The 21,397-nt window shown below is 28.6% G+C and overlaps 1 protein-coding gene across 1 annotated transcript; it reads right to left on the bottom strand.

Annotated features, from left to right (window-relative positions):
* Positions 1–647: 647 nt before the first annotated feature.
* LOC112692058 (tryptophan 5-hydroxylase 1) lies at positions 648–20,611 on the bottom strand. Its single transcript, XM_025566580.1, has 11 exons — positions 20,444–20,611; positions 12,241–12,364; positions 12,056–12,169; positions 10,995–11,208; positions 9,999–10,102; positions 9,845–9,912; positions 9,518–9,568; positions 7,130–7,275; positions 4,451–4,713; positions 3,581–3,810; positions 648–1,595 (listed from the first exon to the last, which is right to left on the bottom strand). Exons 2-11 carry the CDS (start codon positions 12,325–12,327, stop codon positions 1,346–1,348), a joined length of 1,527 nt encoding a protein of 508 aa, XP_025422365.1. The 5' UTR covers positions 12,328–12,364; positions 20,444–20,611; the 3' UTR covers positions 648–1,345.
* Between the last annotated feature and the right edge of the window lie 786 nt (positions 20,612–21,397).

Below are 21,397 nucleotides of genomic sequence, written 5' to 3'. Positions count from 1 at the left end.
GTCCAAAATATGCACTGATATAATACTAAGTTATAATACTAAATACATACTAATTTTATTTAAACTCATTAAAAAAGTTAGTGTACTTTGCATTAAATTAATAAGATGTTGTATACATTACCGATTTGTCGCTATCAGCGTTTTTTTTTTTTTATTGCTATCAAAAACTATTAAATACGGTTCGCGAAATAACGTATGGACGCTAATAATTTTAATTGAATTAAATAATGATTTAAAATTAAAAACTATTTAATCCAATCAGTGTCATACAAATATTGGATATTCTAATCCCGATAATTTTATTATAAAAAATAAAAAGTAAGTGCTTATAGTTTAATATACTATGCTTGACTAAATTTTTCTGTACACTTATGAATTACAACATGGTTAACAATTATGTTCATGAATTTTGAAGCTTGATGATTATTTATTGTTCGATTGTACACTTATAGTAGATATATAAACAAAGTGACTAAGGAAATCAACCATACAAAATATTAATTTTGCATGTAAGCCGTAATATAATATATTTTTACGAATTATAATAACACGGGTCAAATAAACATATTGAAATTGCTAATTTTACATTAATATAGCTAATTAGTATTATGCTAAAATAATAATATTCATAATAACAGATAAACTTTAAACTAAAGATTATAAACTACAACTACTCAAAATAATGTTTTTTAAGTGTAACGTAAATCGTTTACGGATAAAGAGCTTTTTATGACACACGTATTTTTTAAACTATTTAAATAATTTAACCGAGTATAGTTCAAACAATAAATAATTCAAATTGGTAACAATTCAATCTAGACTAACCGTAATATTAATACAGATGCTCGAATTGAGGGGTAGGGGGAAGCAATGGGACTAAGAACTCCGACCATTTTTTTCAAAAACTGAAGCTTATTTGTCTCACGTATTTTATAGGAAGAGAGGAATGCCGGATCTACTTTCCTATTAAATTTATAATATGTCTCTACTTTATTTTTACAATTCGAGCACTATCTGTTACTGTATATAACAAAATATCCGCCAATAACCGCACCCAAAAGATTGCCATTAAATATATTCACAATCGTACTTATATATAGATTAGATTATTAGATTGAATATAGTTTGGAAAACGAATTATAACCACGTTGTCTGAACCAATATTTTATCGGTATTTCGTCACGACAAAAATAGTGTATATGAATATTAATAACAGTTTTCGATTAAGTGATATTCGACTAGACGTTTCATATAATAATAATAATAATAATAATCGTTATTGTAATAATAGTAGTATTAGAAGTAGTGATTTGTTAAAAACCATGCCCTAAGGTTTAATATCGGTTTATTTTTCGGGAGATTTTTCCGGTGAAACCCCGCTCATGTTCATTCCTTTGTGCAACATATTGTTAATGTTCTCCACCGCTTCGTCTTCGGCGTGGATTTTTCTCAGCGCATTGCTCACGATGCACAAGTCGCCCCTTAGCTCTGATACCAGTGCCACTATTTTGTCTGTGTTGCTCAAAATCTCCACGCTCTGTGTGTACGGATTATAGCGTACGCCGAACGGTTTTTGAATACTATCTGCGAACTCTCTGAAACCCACACATAATTATACATTAAAAAACGTGGAAAATAAAGATAATTGTCGGTGACCCGTATTTCTTAAAACCTGCAGGATTGTTTCAAGCTTATGGACACCCGAAACTTAGGGGCTTTATTAGTAGACCAAAATATACCTAATGTAACTGTACAAAATGCATTAATTATTTATTTAACTTTTTAACATTACCATTTACCTAAGATTTTTTATTTTTAGATTGCCTTATTAATAAGTTACAACTTAAAATATAAAGTTGTAATTTCTATTATGTAGTCCTTGCAAATGAAATCCCTTTGCACGTGCCTACAAATAGCAAAACAAATAACCTATTTTCATCTACAAAGTATGGCTTAGATTAAAAAAAAATATTTAGTTAAAACGTTATTGATTTTATTTTAGGAAATTTAAGTTTTTATCAGTTTTTATATTTATCTTTGTTGGGAGATGAAACGTTATTACATTTTATATTTTTCGCTATTAAAAATGTAAGTGTTAAAGTATCAAAATGTATTTTTGTTTTATGAACATTTTAAAACTAGACATTTAACTTTACTATTTTAATTAAATATTATTCTATATGTTTACAATTTATTATACACGATACTGAGAATGTATTATTTAAATTTAAAAATGCTCATAAGGTCAGAAATTCAGAATTCAGAAATTTCTCAAAAAAAAAAAAAATTATTTATCGAGAAAAAAAAGCGATAAAGAGTTCCTCATATTTAATTTACTATTCCCATATTTGACACATCAATAAAACAATTATTTTACAAAAACAATTATATATTATAATATAATAATCCGAGGTTTTAGAAATTATATCTAACTATCGTGATCATTGATTTTTCAATTATTAAAGCGGGAACTGTATATGGGTTCATACTAATATTGAAAATAGAATTACAGTGGTCACTCCATAATTCGAACCTCGATAATTCGAAAAACTCCATAAATCGAACTAAATGCTTAGTCCCATGAGAAAACTTCTATAATTAAAAGAAAAGACATGTATGCCAGTCCCTTCGATAATTCGAAATATCTGTTGGTGGGACTCACTTTACAATTAAAATTTTTTTTTCTAGAACCCCTATAATTTGAATTTGCTTTAACGCGATTATACGTATGTTCATATACATTTATACATATTTATATTTATACATATGTATAAAGTATATTCATACGTTCATCTATTTGACGTACTCGCAATGAAATTTATAACGACGGCAATTAAATATTATCGTAGTTTATAAATTTTATCGTACCTTTTTAATTGTTCACCTCTCATTAATTAGAATTAATTTTTTTCCTTCGATTATTCGAATACTCGGTAAATCGAAAATCTCTAAAAATCGAATTTTTAGCTCAGTCCCCTGAATTTCGAATTATCGAGTGACTACTGTATATACAAATGAAAGTATAAAACGAATCCACATGTTAGAACCTATTCTTAGACTAATGTTTATATAATATGTAAGAATATATTTATATTTTCAATAATACATCGTTTACGAAATTTAGCACCAAATGTGAATGGAAAAAACTTGAAACCAAGCTTGCTTAGTTGAAACACGGCTCTTTGGATAGGCAATTCTGGTACATTCATGACTATAAGTGATTTTTTTTGCACCATACACATTACCAGTCATAATTTTACAACTCATTGACATTTTACAATTATACCAGTGCAATTCACTTCAAAATATTGTTGGTCTGATATTGTTGTTACTTGGCGTTCGATAATTTTTACGTACGAAGCGATGAGTTTTCATTAAATTTTTAAGTTTGATATTTACTTTAAATTCTAGGTGAGGGTTATTTTATATTTCTTCATTATTTTCCGTGGAACAATTCCTATGTTAGGTTCACATTTAGTAAATTCACAAGATATGCGTACTTTAAAGATAAGAAATTGGACATGAATGGAACTTTAAAGAGGTGATTTTTCTATTTCATTTTTCCTTGAATCGAAATTACCTCATTTTTTCCTTTGCCTCCTCGAATGTCTCACTGTAATAGTATGCGTTTTGATAAGAAGTTATAATGCATTCTTGGTGGACCGTAATTTCGGGATCAAATCGTATAATTTTTTCCTTGGTTTCGATCGCATGTCGTAACTCAGCTACGGAACTCAACAGTCCAGCTCCATAAACTTTCATCTCTCCATCTTGTTTGCACATACCAAACTCCACTGTAAAAAAGTACAACTGGAAACAAAATTATAATTTTGATAAATTAATTCGAACGAATAATAATTTAATTCGTAAATTACATACAATTATTATGTTTTGATTTATAAAATACAATTGTCGTAAGGCAACGCAGGTTTGGTCAGTATTTTAATTAAATATCTTACAATTGTATTTCGTATATATATATATATATATTATATAATATATATTATGTGTAATATATATGTCTTGATTTGTAATAAAGTTATAGAAAATATCTTCGTGTACTGCGGTATTAAAAAAACGAGTATTTTTGTATATTTGTTATTAAAAATAGTTGCTCTCGTGTATTAAAAATATAATTAGAAATAATATGTTTTTGTTTTTTACATTTAATATATCATTAGTATTGCATGTTGATTATCTATAGTATTTAAATAAAATATGTGAATCTTGTAATTTTTATTCGAATAATTATCTGAGATAAGTATAATCTAACATATCTTATGTCTAAACTCTAAATCTTATCTCTAAATTATTTCGGTCAACCTTGCAAGACATGTTACGACCGTAGTTTATTTTGAGTTTGAACTATTGCCAATGCACCAATACCGATACCGATACCACGGCTACGGTAGTATCCGGGCGCGAATCACATGCAGCAGCATCGTCTTACCGTGGCTAGTTTCTCGATGTCCTCGTCACTGGCACCCAGAGAGTTTAGCCCTAGCTCCTGCGAGAACTGTGCGAACATGGGGTTGGCCAGCAACGGCATGTGGCCCAGGAGTTCGTGACAGCAATCAGGTTCTGGCGTGTAAAACGGATCGGATGAATGACGTATATATTGAGTGCAGTGAAACACGCGGAACGCCAATCCGGAAAGAAAATCCCTGGGAGATAAGTAGCCGGCCACCGGTCGTAACTGAAATCCGGTTTTGCCTGAAAGTGCAATGGTGGTGCGTTAAGTTGTACGTTACCGAATTATCTGCGTCGAAAACGCATATTATACGTATTACACTTGAGCGAAACGCAATGCTACCGGTCACCCGTGCAAACCATGCACTTTTCAAACAGATCGTCTCGTTTTTTCCGAACACACGTAGTACACAATGGTGTATTTATGAAAATTTTATGATTTTCATCCCTTCCCCTTGATGATTTCTAGACCTCAAATTTTTAAATTCCAATCAATTTAAAGTTTGTTTAACTTTGTAAATTTAAATAAAGGAAAATTTTTAAAATTTATAAATTTTATTAATTTTATAAAAACTAATAAAACATGGGTACGATAATAATATTAGTGTTTTAGACTGTGAAAGTCAAACACACATTATACACTTTACAGGTTAATGCTTATTGTTGTAGCCTGTAGTTCGTAGAAAACTGTTCTCTACTTATTGCGGAGACAGTTGGATGAAAATATATCATCATTACTATTTCTACTACTTATTCTATCAATCGTTTTCCATGATAATCTATTAATGATTAGATATTATTGATAGCCAACTTTTATTTTTGTTATTCTCATATTATTTTTATTATCATTATATATGAAAATATATTTGATTCCTGTTTCTTTTATCTTTTATCCAAAAATAAAATTAATAATACATATATGTATATATTATATCATTTTATATTTTCAATAAGATGATAGTAAAACAGATACAATTTAATTTTAACCATTTTATACTGATTTATAAAAAAAAAATCTGATAACCCCCCTCCGACTTAAAAAATTGTTTGTAAATACGCCACTAGTTATACATATTGTGTATTGTTTCAAGTAAAGGTCTTTATTTCACATATATCTAAGAATACGTACATACGTGTTTTTATAGAAACGGTGTTAAAGCCCGTGTAATTAAAGTACACGTGTACACGTGTATTTAGTAGGGCTTGAAATTGAAATAAAAAATTTCGAGTTTAATTTCCATTTTGATTATTGATATGATTTTTTTTTTTTATTTCGATTTTGGTTTCAAATATTGATATTTATTTTTTGCAATTTCGTTTTTGATTTCGAATATTGATATTCATTTTTCTCAATTTCGGTTTCAAAAATTGGTATTTATATTTTTTCGATTTCAGGCTTACAACAGAATGTTATCCATGACTTATAATAATTTTCCAAATTTTAGTACGTCATTAGCATAATAGTGCTATAGGCTGTAGCAACAAGCTACTGCTATAGGTAGTATATATTTAAATCTATTTTTTTATTACCTATATTATAAAACATTTCGTACAAACTACAATTATTATTAAAATGTAAAATAAAGTTTTTTATTTATATATTCAGACATAATTCAACTAAATATGAGAACAATGTTTGAAATTATAAGTGAGACAAATATGATGACGCCTAGTAAAACTGTAAAAGTACAAAATAGAATTATTTTAGATTATTTGATTGTATATTATTGATTAAAAGTATAACTCACGGGTGACAGCCAATGGAATATTATAAATTAATATGTAATCTATAATAATACACTACAAAATGTCCATATGTAGTATATTATACGGAATAAATCGTGTGTATAAAAACAACAATCGCTCATCGAACGATCATTCCCTATTGTAAATATTCTAAGAAAACAAAATAGGTACTAGTTATTTATTATTATGTATAATCAATATTAATACCAATTATGGCAATGTCTACGATTTGACAATATAAATAGACTTGTTGGCTATTGAATTTTAAATTAATTTGATTTAAAATCATTTTTATTATTAAAATAATTTTGATTTTGATATAAAATATCAATTTTAACTTTTTTCAATATTAATTTTGAAAATCATTACCAACCAATAACAATTTTGGTTTCCTAGAAGATTTTTAACGATTTTTATCGATATTTGAAATCGATTTCAAGCCCTGGTATTTAGGTCCATGTACCCGTGAATTATAGAATTCGTGTGCCCGTGTAAAGTGTTTTTAATATCCATCTATAATTAACACAATGAATTTGCGATTGTGTTGTTATCTTTATTATTTAATACCTACCTTACTAACACACGGGTAGATACAATTTTAATAAACGTATACACAAACTTCAAAAATACGTGTAATAAAATACACGGGTTTTCATAAATTTTACTATTTAATGTATGGACTATGGGTGCACGTGTATATCAATTCACGGACCAGACCAAGAGCCCTAGTTTCAAGTAATTCACATCGGGTAAACTATGCGAAAACAACCACTTCGTTCGCTCTACTCGCATGAGTATTTAGTATATTTCGAGTGTGCAGCGTATTCCGTGCCAACGTACATATTTATAACTATCGTTTTTACTAATACACACACACATATATATATATATTTATATCAATCGGAACACTTACGTTTCAAAAACGTGTTAACGTCTTGTAGTTGCGGAATGTTATCTTCCCGGTAGCCACAGTATTTCACCAGTTCCGGCCAATTTTCCAAGTACTCCCTGCACGCGTATTTTACGTACAATTTGTGAAGTTCACGCATTACGGTACCCCTGAAGGTGCACGAAGGTTAAACAATTATTATATAATGTAACATTTTCGATCACCGAGAGGAGAAAGACAGAAAAAAAAAGGCAACATTTAACATCCGGATACGGGTATATATATCTCGAAACCCATCGTAGTGATTAGTTATATTTTGAAAAACTGCGTGTTCGCGCGTGCCATTATTGATATCATTTATACACGTGCAACGATTTCGCTCTTGGGATATTTATTTCGATATTATAGTTAATGATGACTTTTAACGTGCAGCAATCGGTCGGACCGGATCAATTTACTTTCCTTAACAGCATGTTATGATCATTTTTATTTTATTTTAAAAATTGGACTCCCAAAACAGGGAGTTTTTTTTTTAAACTGATATATTAATATATATACTGTCAATTCTATAAAAATAAAACTATTAACTATTAACTGAAAATCGCATTAGAATAGTTGTTACGAAGCGCGTTTTATTAACAGGACAATAATCATTATCTTATAAAATAATTAAATCTATGAGGTATTTGTTGTGTGTGACCTCAGAAGTTGAATGGAAAAAGATATTAAACAACTGTGGCGGGATCAGTGTCATCGCAACTTAGGTTATTCCCTAAGGTCTCACACTTAAAATTAATTCGAAGGTCCACAATTTATCAAGTTAGATTAATTAGATATATTTAGGTGTAAGGAAATTGTACTGATTTTTCCTGGAGCCTCGCAGAAGCTTACGATGGCATTGGAGAGGGGAGGTAGTAAGGTGGAATACGAAAATAAGTCGATGACAGATTTTTGAAACTGCATTTAAAATACAATCGTATTTTAAAAGAGCGGAAATAAAACCAAAACGTCAGGGTGCACCGTGATGAATGTGTTGAGATTATCCTTCGAACAGTACATTATGCGTGGGATATTATTAAATCAGTTTCGGTACACGTCTTGACGATTTTGATTCGATTAAACGTTATCAAGATACCTATTCATAAGACAGGCGAATGTGTCATATTATACACGAGCGAAATAATAATATTAATAATAATAAGTTCACACTAACACGTACAGTGTCATAAAGTCTATTTTTGCGACACAACTATTGCGAAACTACGCGTATACGATTGGATGCAGTTGTACATCACGCGCGCATTTTCCGATAACTCGATATAAGATTGCCAGCTTTGGTGTATTTTACTTAATTAGCGCGTACATGCAAAACGTATAGCGCTTGCATTTCGCGATAAATCAATTATATGTAAACGAACACGCATACATTGCGTCCATAAAATGTTGATACATACACACCTCGGCGGTTCGTTCAAAAAACGTGTCTGCACACATTACAAGTTTTATCACGCGTACGTATCTTAGTAGTTGTAGCCGATCGAGAGAAAAAACGCGCGTCAACAGTACTATCTGGCGGGGAAGGAGGCAGTGTGTTCATTTACACCCCTTGAAAATTATATCCATACTCATGGTCCAAGGGTTAATCGATACTTAAGGCTGTAAGCTTTGCTTTTAGTTGATCGCAATTACATTGTATTCCAACAATTAAAAATGTGCAAAAAAAATGATATATTATCGGTAACATCCGGTGTTATATAAGTTATTAATTTTATTTCTATTATTCATAAATTATATTAATGTAGTTTTCAAACAAAAGAAATTTTTACTATTTGCTGACGACTTAAAAATATATAATACGATTAAAGACATTAACGACTGTTATAAAATTCAAGAAAATATAGATAGATTTTCCCATGGTAAATAATGATATAATCCCAAAACATTTAATCTGCATTAAAGTAACATATTGTTGGATATTATTTAAAATAATTTATTTTATTATGTAATTTCTATAAATAAAATCATATTAAATTGTTGTTCAATATTTTGACCATTATTGAACTGATGACGCATGGACCAGACTAAACTGATTTTTTTGTTTGTGGACAAGGGGACCGAACCGGACTAAACCAAATTAAATAGAAAAACACGAAGACCGAAAAAAACTGGAACGGTCTAGACCAACTAAACTACGAGTATATTATTTAGCAGAATTCGAGTTCAACGAGAGACTATTTTTCATGATTTATGACGTTCCTCTACTAATGGGGCATTCTTGTACGTTTTTTTTTTTTTTTTTTTTTTTTTTTATTTTAGGTATAAATTATGAGAGTTACGCGCTTTAATATAATAACGTCCTTCTACATTTATTTCCAATTCGATTATATGGTTAAAATGTATGAGTATACGCACCAAGTCTTAATCTCTTCTGCGGTATACTGAACTCTTGGTATTGGATGTCCGCTGAAACATATTTACGTTCGCATACCATAACATAGTAACATAATAATTATCTTTTTCATAAAAGTTTAATGCTTTTAAAAAGTATCACGAGAAATTATTTTTAAAATAACATCAATCATGTAAAAACATGCCATATTATGTAGAAGAACTTGTAATACATAAAATTAAGAAATATGTACTTAGAATATAGTTTGCTAAACACAATTAATTACAATTCATGTGATAATTATAATTTATATGAATATCCATAAATATATTTATGTTTAATCGACTTACTATTTATATGTGTTCGCTATGTTTGCGAATTCTACTCGCCTCTTCCGGTACACCGGATCCTTAAACCCCTGAAAATTATTATGAAGTTTGCACGACAGTGTCTGAAGAAATTTATGTTATAATTAAAAATTTTTATTTTGTACGAATTACTTACTGGATGATCAGCATCTAATTCCGTTCCGTACATAAGTACTCTTTGAGCTCGATCTAAATCAGAAATTTTTTTCGGAAACCAAGGAACTTCAAATTCTGAAAAATCTAATAATAAAAAATGAAATTGTTTGAATTAAAAATAGTTGTGAATATTTAGGAATTTCTATAATCGGAATCATATAATTTTCATTCAGATCATTAAATCATAAATTATTAAAATGTATATCATTTTGATAATTCGAAAGTAACGAAATAAATTGAATTGTATCAATTTTATTATTTAATATTATAATTATTTTTTTTTTTAACAAATAAGGTCTTAGAACTTTCGTAAAAGTGGCAATAACTAATATTTATTATATTATATACATGCAGTAGGTATACATGTTATTAGTCAATATTAGTTTATTATTAGTGTTATTTTAGATTTTGAATCGATATATTTGATTTAGTAAGTACCAATATTATATACTGAGGCAAATAAGAATTTACATATTCAACTTAGCGAAAATATTTTAATGTATATGGTTAAATATATTTTTGTATAATATACATGAATTTTTAATTCAAATACAAATACTTATTCGGACACTTTAATGAGATGATTTTTAAATATACTTGTTACGTTCAAGATATTATTGAACTATTAAAAAAAAATAAAAAATTCCGATTAAAATAATATAATATCTGAAAACTTTATTTGTAGCATAATATAACCTCAATAATTTAGAATTGTGAATTGTATTGTACAGAGTTTCGCTCGGAATCGTTTTTTTTTTTTTATATAGTAACGATTTATCATTTTTCAAACATAATGACACCCACCACGATGATTAACTCCGATTTCTGTATTTTACCCAAGACATGTTCATACGTATACCATTTCTACCAACATTTTATCGAATTTATGTGCGCACTGTTTCTTTCGTTTTCCTCGAAACTTTTACTTTTATGGGTAACACAACAACTGATATTGCATTTAATACGTTGCTCTTACCAAAACTGGCGGTCGCCGACATAGGAGTTGGTGGCGGTACTTCTCCACCACTTTCATACGTCGCCAGATTTATAGCAGCCACCTCACGCTTCAACATACCAGTCAATTGCTCCATTTTCTTGCTGTCGCATTCCACGTCGACCAAGATTTCGAATTCCGATTTGCTACGACGAGATGGTCTAGATTCGATGTGCAATACATTTACTCCCAAGTCCTAATTCATTCGTGGTAACATCATATTATATAATATGGTTGCACTAATAAAACATAGTTTAATTTTGTATAATTTAAGAAGAACAATTATTGTTATACGACAAATTGTTATTTTTTTTTAAATGTATTTATTGCGCATTTACTTTCTAAATTTCGAGTATATATTAAAATATTAAATTATTTTTATTTTTTTATATTTTTGATAATGAAAACAATATTCCATAAATGTTTCAAAACAAATTTTTTTGTTTGATGTGTACAAAGTTAAAATAAAAATTTTGATTGTATAAATTAAGAAATACCTCCAATAAGATCGATAGTTGATTATTTTATCGGGTATTTATATATTGAAAATTAAATTAAACGATTTTCAAATAATGATTGTGCTCTATTGCTGTAATCATCGTTGTAATAGAAACAAAAAGAGCACCAATTTATATCAATAAGGCACAAAAAAAGCCAAAAATCAATCTATCAATGTACTTGTTTAGGTATAATAAGTCGTAAAAAATTGAATACTTTATTAGTAAAGGACAGTCTGTCTTTGCATAAAAACAAATATTAGATTAGGAATTTTAACAAATAGATTATATTAAGAATATAATATAATTATAAGTAATTATATAATTTTAAATTAATTTTATTATTTTTCTCGTCAATGTGAATCATAAGCATTTAAAACTCAAACGGTTTTTCATCAATTTTTATAACATATGTATATATGTTTTGAATTAGTAAACCGTATTGACGGTGATAAAAAATAAAACAAATTTGGAATACGGAATTAAATGTTTTAAAGTATTATCTCAGTGTTAGACTATCTTTCAACAATATTTATATATACTAACTTGAAAAACTTGCAAAGCTCGAGCAAGTCCACCGACTTGGTTTTTTAGCGAAAATATTACAGAACTCCTGGAGTCAAATCTTGTCTGATCGGATCGTCCACTTATCACTCTTGCCTGAAATATATTTTGTAATTTAGCCACGTATGATTATTTTACCCAATTCTGAAGTTCAGTGTTTTTAATACATCTTCTTGAGACGCCTCTCTTAGAGTCCAATCTTCTCCGGTTCGATAAAGCCAAAGGCCAAGAAGACTTTTTCCGGAGCCGCTCATTTAGAACCAATTGAACACTGCAAGTCGAACGTAATTTCTAATTGATGTTAAAAAATAAAATAAAAACGTTTAATTATATTTCTAAGTTTTATACATTTATATTAATATAAATAATAGTTAACTATTAGTTATGTTATAATAAAATAAATTTCATATTTATAAAATTAATTACTTTATTCATTTTTGTATATAAATACAATGAAAATTAGTTATTCGAATATTTTAAATTAATTGATTAATTTTGGTACAATTGTTATAAAACGAGCAATTTCAATCAGAATGTATTACATCATCATCATAACATAATTTTTAAAACTAAAAAAATGATCAAAAATCAAATTCCAACCCAATAAAAATTTATAAAGTATCACTTCATTGGAAGCCAAAAATAAGACTTAATATGATGTATTATATAAATTCACATGTTATTTTAAATATTAATATAAATTTTACAAGTCTACTATTATCAGTCAAATATGTTCATTGATTAAATATACAATATATGTATTGTATATTTAATCAATGATATGTTAAATTTTTATACATTGTTCATTGCCCTTGTAAAAAGAGAAAAAATATATAAATAAGCATACTACATCGAAAATATAAATACAGTAGTCACTCGATAATTCGAAATTCAGGGGACTGAGCTAAAAATTCGATTTTTAGAGATTTTCGATTTACCGAGTGTTAGAATAATCGAAGGAAAAAAATTAATTCGAATTAAAGAGAGGTGAAAAATTATATGTATATATTACATTTATTAATTGACAATTATTTATTATACATATCATATTATATTTTACATTTATTAAGTGACATTTATTTATTATATTACCTATTATATTTTATATTTTAAAGAAATCTGTTCTTTTTTTTTATGTTAAACTTTTGGCCACAATCTGTTCTATAACGTTATCTAACTTACTGATAGCATTGAAAATTGTATCGCATCATTTTTCGTCCATTTCAAAATGCTCAAAAATTTTTTGCAATCTTTACATAAAAATGGTAAAATTATACCATTAAAGTCTAGATTAGGCAGGTAAGGTATGATAAAATTTATAAACTACGATAATATTTAATTGCCGTCGTTATAAATTTCATTGGGAGTACGTGAAATATAGATGTACATATGAACTTACGTATAACCGCGTATAAAGCAAATTCGAATTATAGAGGTTCTAGAAAAAAAAATTCGAATTGTAGAGTGAGTCTCACCAACAGACATTTCGAATTATCGAGGGGACTGGAATACATGTATTTTCTTTTAATTATAGAAGTTTTATCAGGGGACTAAGCGTTTAGTTCGATTTATGGAGTTTTTCGAATCATCGAGTGACTACTGTAACATTTATTACTAGGAGCTTAGTTTCAACTGTTATCACACATGCAGTGACTACATAAATCATAAATTAATATTTCACATTGATATATTGACTGGTGGAAGATATAAGGAGTTAAGTGACAAAAATGTACATCACGAAGCAACTGACAGTTAAGACAAGCATTCGATCGTATAATCGCTCGTGTTCTTTGTACCATTTAGCAATAATATAATTACTTTATAAACTACAGTACAATCAAATCAAATTAAAAATATATGGGATAAGCAATACAAGTTGAGACCAAAAGCCATGTGTTTGTCGCTTGGTAAACACATTTTTTATTCGTATAATTTGTTACTGGTATACGAATGATTTAACTATTGGTTGTTTGTGTACACTATGTTCCTTAACTCATTTTGCCTCTAGCCAGTCGATATTATATGTGTTATAAAGTAATAATAAAATTAATCACTGCGTAAATTAGATAATCTTTTAAAATTGTATTAAAACCGTAAAATAAATTTTAAATTCAAGACAAGTCAAAAATAAGATAAGTGTACAGGTAAATTTTTAGATAAAAATATTTGTAGGTTTTAAATTAAATTTCCTATTTAAAATAAATGAAATATTCAAACGAGTTATATTTATATTATTATTCAGTACGATGGACACTCCAATATTTACTTCTTCACTACATATTGATTTCATTTTGATTAATTAATCTTTATTCATACGCTAGTACCTCATTGATAATAGAAATAATATTATACATGAGTTCGTAAAAAATAAATTGAATTCATCAATTTCAGTTCATGAAGAAACTATAAGATTAAGTGTGTTATCGGAGAATATGTTTGTATTTTATTACGTTCAACTACCACAAGTCTAAAACAAAACAAAAAAATAAAATAAAGTACAATACATTACATAGGAAATGTATAATGTATTTGGTTGTTTATCTCAGATTGCATTCTCTATAAATGAACGCTTTCCAGTCGTTTCCCCCATATTTCAATGTCGCTACGAAAATCTTAACTTATTCAAATCGTTAATCATTGTTTTCAATTCGTTTGATTATTTTCACTCTTGGCGTATACAAATGTTGAGAATACAATTTTAATTTCCAACTTTATTTAACTATAATAGTATTGTAATGCATTGTTTTTAACATGAAAAAAAATCGATTATATTGAGAATAAATAAATGAGCGTAAAAATAATTATTCACAAAACGATACGCTTTAAAAATTATAACTTGTTTTTTATTGCTAATTTGATTTTACGTATATCTTCAAATTGAAAACAGTAGTGATATCGTTATTTATTCGAGTCAGTTAATCATCCGTATTGTTTTATTCGGCCATATTTCAATTGGTCTGCAAAAGATGAACACGCGATGAAAAGAAATTAAATGTAATACAAAATTGAATCATGTCATAATTACTATTAATACAAATCCGACCGTTGATATCAGTTCGTTAGGGCACGATTTCTCTGGGTAACTGAACTGTTAATATTAATTTAAGCAAATTTATTTTTTACAACGGTTGCGCTCAAAAGCTCAAAAATCAACGGCTATGAGTTCGTTAAAATGAATTAATCATAACACTGTGTGTACGCTAATATTTATAATCTATATGAGTGTTGAAATTTAAGACGCTGTAAGTGTTACACAGATCTCGATTTTGCGTCTACGTAGTTTTACATTTACTTAAACTTCAACTAACCGATCAAACTGTTAGCGTTGCAGTCAACACTCCCAATGCGATCAAAGATAATAAATGTAAAATATTTATTAGTTTATATATATATATATAAATAATAAAACAGTTTGAAAAATATAGGTACCCGAATAAATGCAAAAACGTGGATATCAGATTTGCGATAGCAAAATCTTGTCTCGTTTCGATCAATTAAGTATAAACAGTATATTCAGAGTTTTGTAATTATTATTTTGATTTCAAAAAACTATAGCAACTAATTTCAGGTAAACCTTAACACAAAACTGTAAAGGTAAATCAAAGACGGACGTTATGGTTGGTTTTTTCTTAATATGTTCTGAAAAAAATCGAGAAATATATAAGAAATATATAATAAACAGATTTTAAGCATTAGCAATAACAAAAATGTTCAATGTGTTATGATTTCAGCGTAATACCGGAAAGTTTTAGAGTTTTCAATCTCCTTGAATTAATATGCAATTTTTTTTCGAAAAAAAATATTCATGAAGTAACAAATAATCGTATGATGTATATTATTAAAATAAATGTATTCTACTACATAACACAATTATAATATTTAAAATAAAATCAGGACTCCAATTAAAAATTAAATATAATTTTTTTTTTATTTTGAGATATTTTAAGATTATTATATTATAACATTTCTTCTATGTAACTTTAGTTAAATCTTAAGATTAATATTATGAAAAACTGAAATACATTTATTGCATTATGTTGAATTATTTTTAAAATATATACTTATTAAATAAAAATAAATTTCATAGGTAGAACGAAATATAATTTTTGAAACCATTCGAATACTTATTTATTACTTTTAATTATTTATTTAAGTTCCATGTGCGAGTAATGTTTATCGTTGTATCTTAAATTTAATTTAATGATCAATTTTTATTTTATTGTTACTGTCCAATTTATTTTTTTTGTTTATATTTTTTGGTTATTCTGTTACAATATTATAAATGCCGTTTTGAAACCTTTAATAGAGTATATTTAATAAGTAAGTATTTTTAAATATATAAATAATTTATTAAAAATAATTAAATATCAATATAAATTAAATATAAAAAATATGAGCTCTTTTTTTCGAAGCATTGTAACGACCGGTTTAAAATTAAAAAATCATCTTCAGATCGAAAACTAATTTAATTATTTATTAATTGTTTGATTTAAAAGTTTATTAACCACAAAATATTTTTACTTGCGTTATTATTTTTTACAGAATAAAAATATTATTTAGAAAATAAATCAACAAACCATATATTATGATAATATATATATAATGATATAGTTGAACGTGCCCGACTAAAACTACTACGCCTTCCTAAAAATAATTAAAACTCAATCTATATAATCCCCAGTATCGATCATAAAATTAAAATTGTTTAAACAATAAGTGGTATAAGTGAAAAACATTAAACAAACATTGTAATAGCACAGGAGCTTATTGTTTCTTTTACCATTTAGCAACTCGAACGCTTGTAATTTCATATCATAGTATACATATATGTTAATCAATATGAATAAAATATGGAGAATGGGAAATATATCGAATCTTGAATGGATTACTGTGACTATTTAGTGTTAAGTAGTATGTTACTAGTCGAAATTTATAAGCAATAGATAAACCATAGGGTTCAATTACTTATTCCGTCTTTACAGCAAAACTTGATACGATAAGATGAAGATAAAAATATATCGTATGAAACAACATATTGTATAGTAAATATGCTATTTTTAATATCCTTGTATCAACTAAGATATCACACGACTGCACAAAGAGTTATAAATACTTTAAAAAATAACGCAATTATAGTAAATATTATACCTACTAATAAAAATATTATTAAAAAAAATAAATAAATAAATAAAATAAAATCAAAGTAATAAATGAGGGATATATATTATTAGAATATAGATATATAGTTCTAATATTATATCACAATTAACATTAATCAAATCATAGACATTATAAACATCATTATTATATTTTTATTATTATTATTTATATTATTATATATTTTTTTTTTTTTTTTATTTTATAATATATTCGTGGCTTCTATGGCCATTGGACGTTACAATTTTTTTTTTTAACTTAATACATAAAATAAACAAATAAATTGGTGCAGGTTGGTTACAGGAGATTGATGAGGTGTGTATTTGTGAGGAATTGGCAGAGCTTGACGATATTGTCTGGTTTGGGGCTTAGTGATTCTGCCAGGTGATAAGATATCTGCTGCTTAATTCTCTCCATATTGTGTGCGTTACATTCGGTGATTATATGTTTAACTGTAAGGGGGACCCCACAGCATATGCAAATGGGGGGGGGGTCCTCTTTTTTCATTAAGTGTGCGTGTGTAAGACGTGTGTGTCCGATTCTGAGGTGGTTAATAGTTGTCTCGTATTTTCTTGGGGTGTTGACAGGAAAAGTCCAGAGTAGTATTGATCTTTTAATTTCATTAAGCTTCGTGGTCATATTGTTCCATTGTGTTTCCCATTGTTGACATGTATCCCTTTTGATGACCTTTTTTATATCGCTGTAAGAGAAGAGATAGAAGTAGGGAATATTAGTATTTGTGTGAGCTTGTTTGGCGGCCTTGTCCGCACGTTCGTTACCATCGATGCAACAGTGACCCGGAATCCATGAGTACGAAATGTTTTTGCCTGATAGATGTGCTTTATAGTGGGCGTTATGAATTTTCCTGACTACTTCGGTAGGTTTTTGGACATATTTAAGACTAGTAAGAGTAAATAGTGAATCACTATAAATTGTGATATTGTTATTATTTATTTCTGAAATAGTGTATTTGATGGCTTTGAAAATAGCTAGAGCTTCAGCTGTATATATGGAGCATTTTTCCGAGAGTCTCCATTGGATCTGGTTGTCATAATGAATGATGGCTATACCAACTCTGCCCTCCGAGAGAGAAGCGTCAGTGTATATTTGTGTATGAGTATGAGATAGTGAGAGTTTTTCCTTGATAGGTTTTTAAATGTATTGGGACATGTGGACTTTTTTTTGGAAATTGGTGCAGGTCTAGGTCAATATTCATTGAAAAAGACCAATGTGAATATAAAGGTGTTTCAGTCGGAATTATGTTTTTGAGATCGTATTTAGTGTATATATTATTAGAAGAGTATTTAGGATGATATGTGCTGTCTCGTGGCAGTATTGACATTTTGGCTGCTGTTTTGGACGTTTGTTCTTCCCATCATGTTGCTAGAGATGGAATGCCTACTATTGCATGGATGCTAGGAATGGGGCTGGAGCGGAAGGCGCCGATGGATAGACGAATTCCCGTGTTGTGTATAGTCTCCAGTGAATTTAAATGAGAAACTTTGGCGGTGGAGAATAAAGGAGTCCCATAATCCATTTTGGAAAGGATAAAAGCTTTGTGTATTTTCAAGAGGGTAGAAGATTGGGCGCCCCAAGAGGTGTGTTATATTTTATTATACATCTTAAGTTAAGATGTATAACAATTAACCGTAACTCAATAAACACAATTATTATTGAAAATAGGCAAATCTAATATAAAGAAAATTTAATTCATATTTTATGTTTTAAAACCCAAACGTGTGTATTAGTTTTCGATACCAGTGTGGCAGATAGGTAACTTTAAAGAATCCTCTATTGAATTAAATAGTACATACATAGTATATAATACAATATTTTTCAAAACAAAATAAAAAGGATATAATATAAATTTGGACCCACTATTTTTTGTATAGGATCAAAATGTTTTGCTGAAAAATATATCTTAATTTTTTGCAACGTTTCTAATTAAACTCCATTCTATAACGTTAATAACCATTAATAATATAACGACGAATTTATTCTTACGGATAATCGATATTATAATTAATTTTATTGCCAGATGAAATAAATACACGAGAATAAAAATGAAAAAAGAACCACACTCGTTAGATCATCCATACACTCCTCGCTTTACTTAAGAGTAAAAAAATGATATATTTACAGTATATTTATTTTAAAATGCTAAGCAATTATACTGAAGAAATGTAACAATAAACGTTTTAACATTTATCAAGATAAAATCAACTATTATAGATACCTGTAGTGCAATCAACATGTAATATACAGGATTGTTTATTTTATAATTTATACCAATGCAAGTTTAATATTATTATATTAATTAAGTTTTTACCACGATCGTATACATTAAAATAAAATTTAAAACTAGTATTACTACCCATCGAGGGAGTTACTAAAATAAATAAATACATTTTTTTTTTCTATAATAATACATGACGGAAAACCTAAAAACTATTAACGCCCGCTTTAAACAAGCTGTTTCAGCTTATCAAAGACTAAATAGAATTTCCTATTTTCAATAAGTTTTCAAGTAACAACTATTTGGGCGGGGAGTTAAAAGCCTTGTAAGATCTTAAAAATATCTCTCAAAAAAAAAAAAACTTTTATTTGCCAAAAATTCAAAATAATGTGCTAACAACTTTTTTCTTTCAAATTTTCAGTATAAATAATATTTTACAATATTGATTAAGAAAGTTTAGTTAGTGTTTAAGGTTGCAATTGTCGAAAAATATAATTTTTGTTATTTTATCTATTTGATAGTTTGTTATATTGAAATAGAAATCCTAAAATTAAATTTAAAATTAAAATTTTCTAATTAAAAATTTTTACAAAACAACAAAATTTTCAAAACCATACACAAAATATGCAAAATAAACTATCAAACATCACTCAAAAGTAGATACTTGAACGAATTAGTGGAAATTCGAGCATTCTTTAGGAAATCAATGTCAAATACATCCAAATCTCAGCTCTAATCATTTGATTAAGGGTTGGTTTTAAACGGGTCTCAGTACAGTTTAAAATACGGAGATGGCAAAATATCCACAGTACGAATTATGTTTTATGATGTTATCGGTACGGGTCGCCGAAATTTCCGGCCGATCATCAAAAACGTGAAAAAAATATTACGTGTATCGTCGACGACTTAATAAAATCATCGGCTCATCGCATAATTTATTGTTATTGTAAATAATTTGTAGAAAACATGGTACTGACCTATTATCGTTGTTTTTTACGGTTTCGGCGGTGGCGGCGACGGTGACGGTAAACGCAACAGTTTCTCAGATACGACTGCTACGTAACAGAGTCGGTTATACAAGGTAATTGGGGATGGGATACGTGGTGGTGGCGGCTTGCCCTCGAAAAGAGCTTTCGTGCCTTTCATCCCTTCTGATCCTCGTCGTCCGCTATACACCGAGGGGGCGTGTAGAACGCGAGTAGCCGATTGGCCGGTGTCTGCCACCACACCGGACTCTCGAGTAAATATCGCGCGGGTGGGTGAGCTGCGCTGTTGGCGACGGCCACTGCAACGTGTCTAATGTATGTTAAAATAATTCCGAAACCGTATACAACACAAGAATCGTTTTATCTTTCGCCGCCGTTTTTAAATGCGTAAAACGCAATTGATTCGCGCCTGCACCGGTCGGTGGGGGGGGAGTGGTGGAGACATGAAAAAGGGACCAGAGATAGGTATAACCACTTGGATTTCATTAATTCCGCTACGTTTGGCACATCACGTTTAGTTGATAGAATCGCTGCTAGACAGACGTATATATAATATATATATTCGGATGCGGGACCTATATCCTGTAGGAATTATCACACTACCGAACCACACACATGCACACCTTTCGTATACCTCGTCCAAAATCGCCACACGATTGAATTATTTTTGTTTTTATTTACTCATTTAAAATCCTTGTCGAGCAAGGATATATACCTGTATAATATATGAGCCATCGCTTTTTAGGTGAAATCGTTGTATATTGATATGCTTCCTTATCAGTTTTGTGGTTTTAGTTTTATGTGAATACGTCTTATGTAAAATTGTATTTCTAAATGGTCTGTAATTAAAAAGTGATCAATAAATAAATTATAAAGTATCTTGTAGTTATTTAATAGTGTTGTTATCTGTAATAAATATAACAGAAATAAGAAAATAGGCTGAAA

Source organism: Sipha flava, unplaced genomic scaffold (assembly GCF_003268045.1).
Source record: "Sipha flava isolate LNK unplaced genomic scaffold, YSA_version1 69_pilon_pilon, whole genome shotgun sequence".
Lineage (NCBI taxonomy): Eukaryota > Metazoa > Arthropoda > Insecta > Hemiptera > Aphididae > Sipha > Sipha flava.
This window is presented reverse-complemented; position numbering and strand designations above follow the sequence as displayed.

Excerpts from the sequence above, each read along its gene's own strand:
- LOC112692058 (XM_025566580.1), bottom strand. The coding sequence starts at position 12,327 with ATGAGCGGCTCCGGAAAAAGTCTTCTTGGCCTTTGGCTTTATCGAACC. Across the intron at positions 9,913-9,998 it reads AATTAGATGCTGATCATCCA|GGGTTTAAGGATCCGGTGTA; the intron begins GTAAGTAATTCG and ends AATAATTTTCAG. Across the intron at positions 9,569-9,844 it reads ATAGCGAACACATATAAATA|CGGACATCCAATACCAAGAG; the intron begins GTAAGTCGATTA and ends AATATGTTTCAG.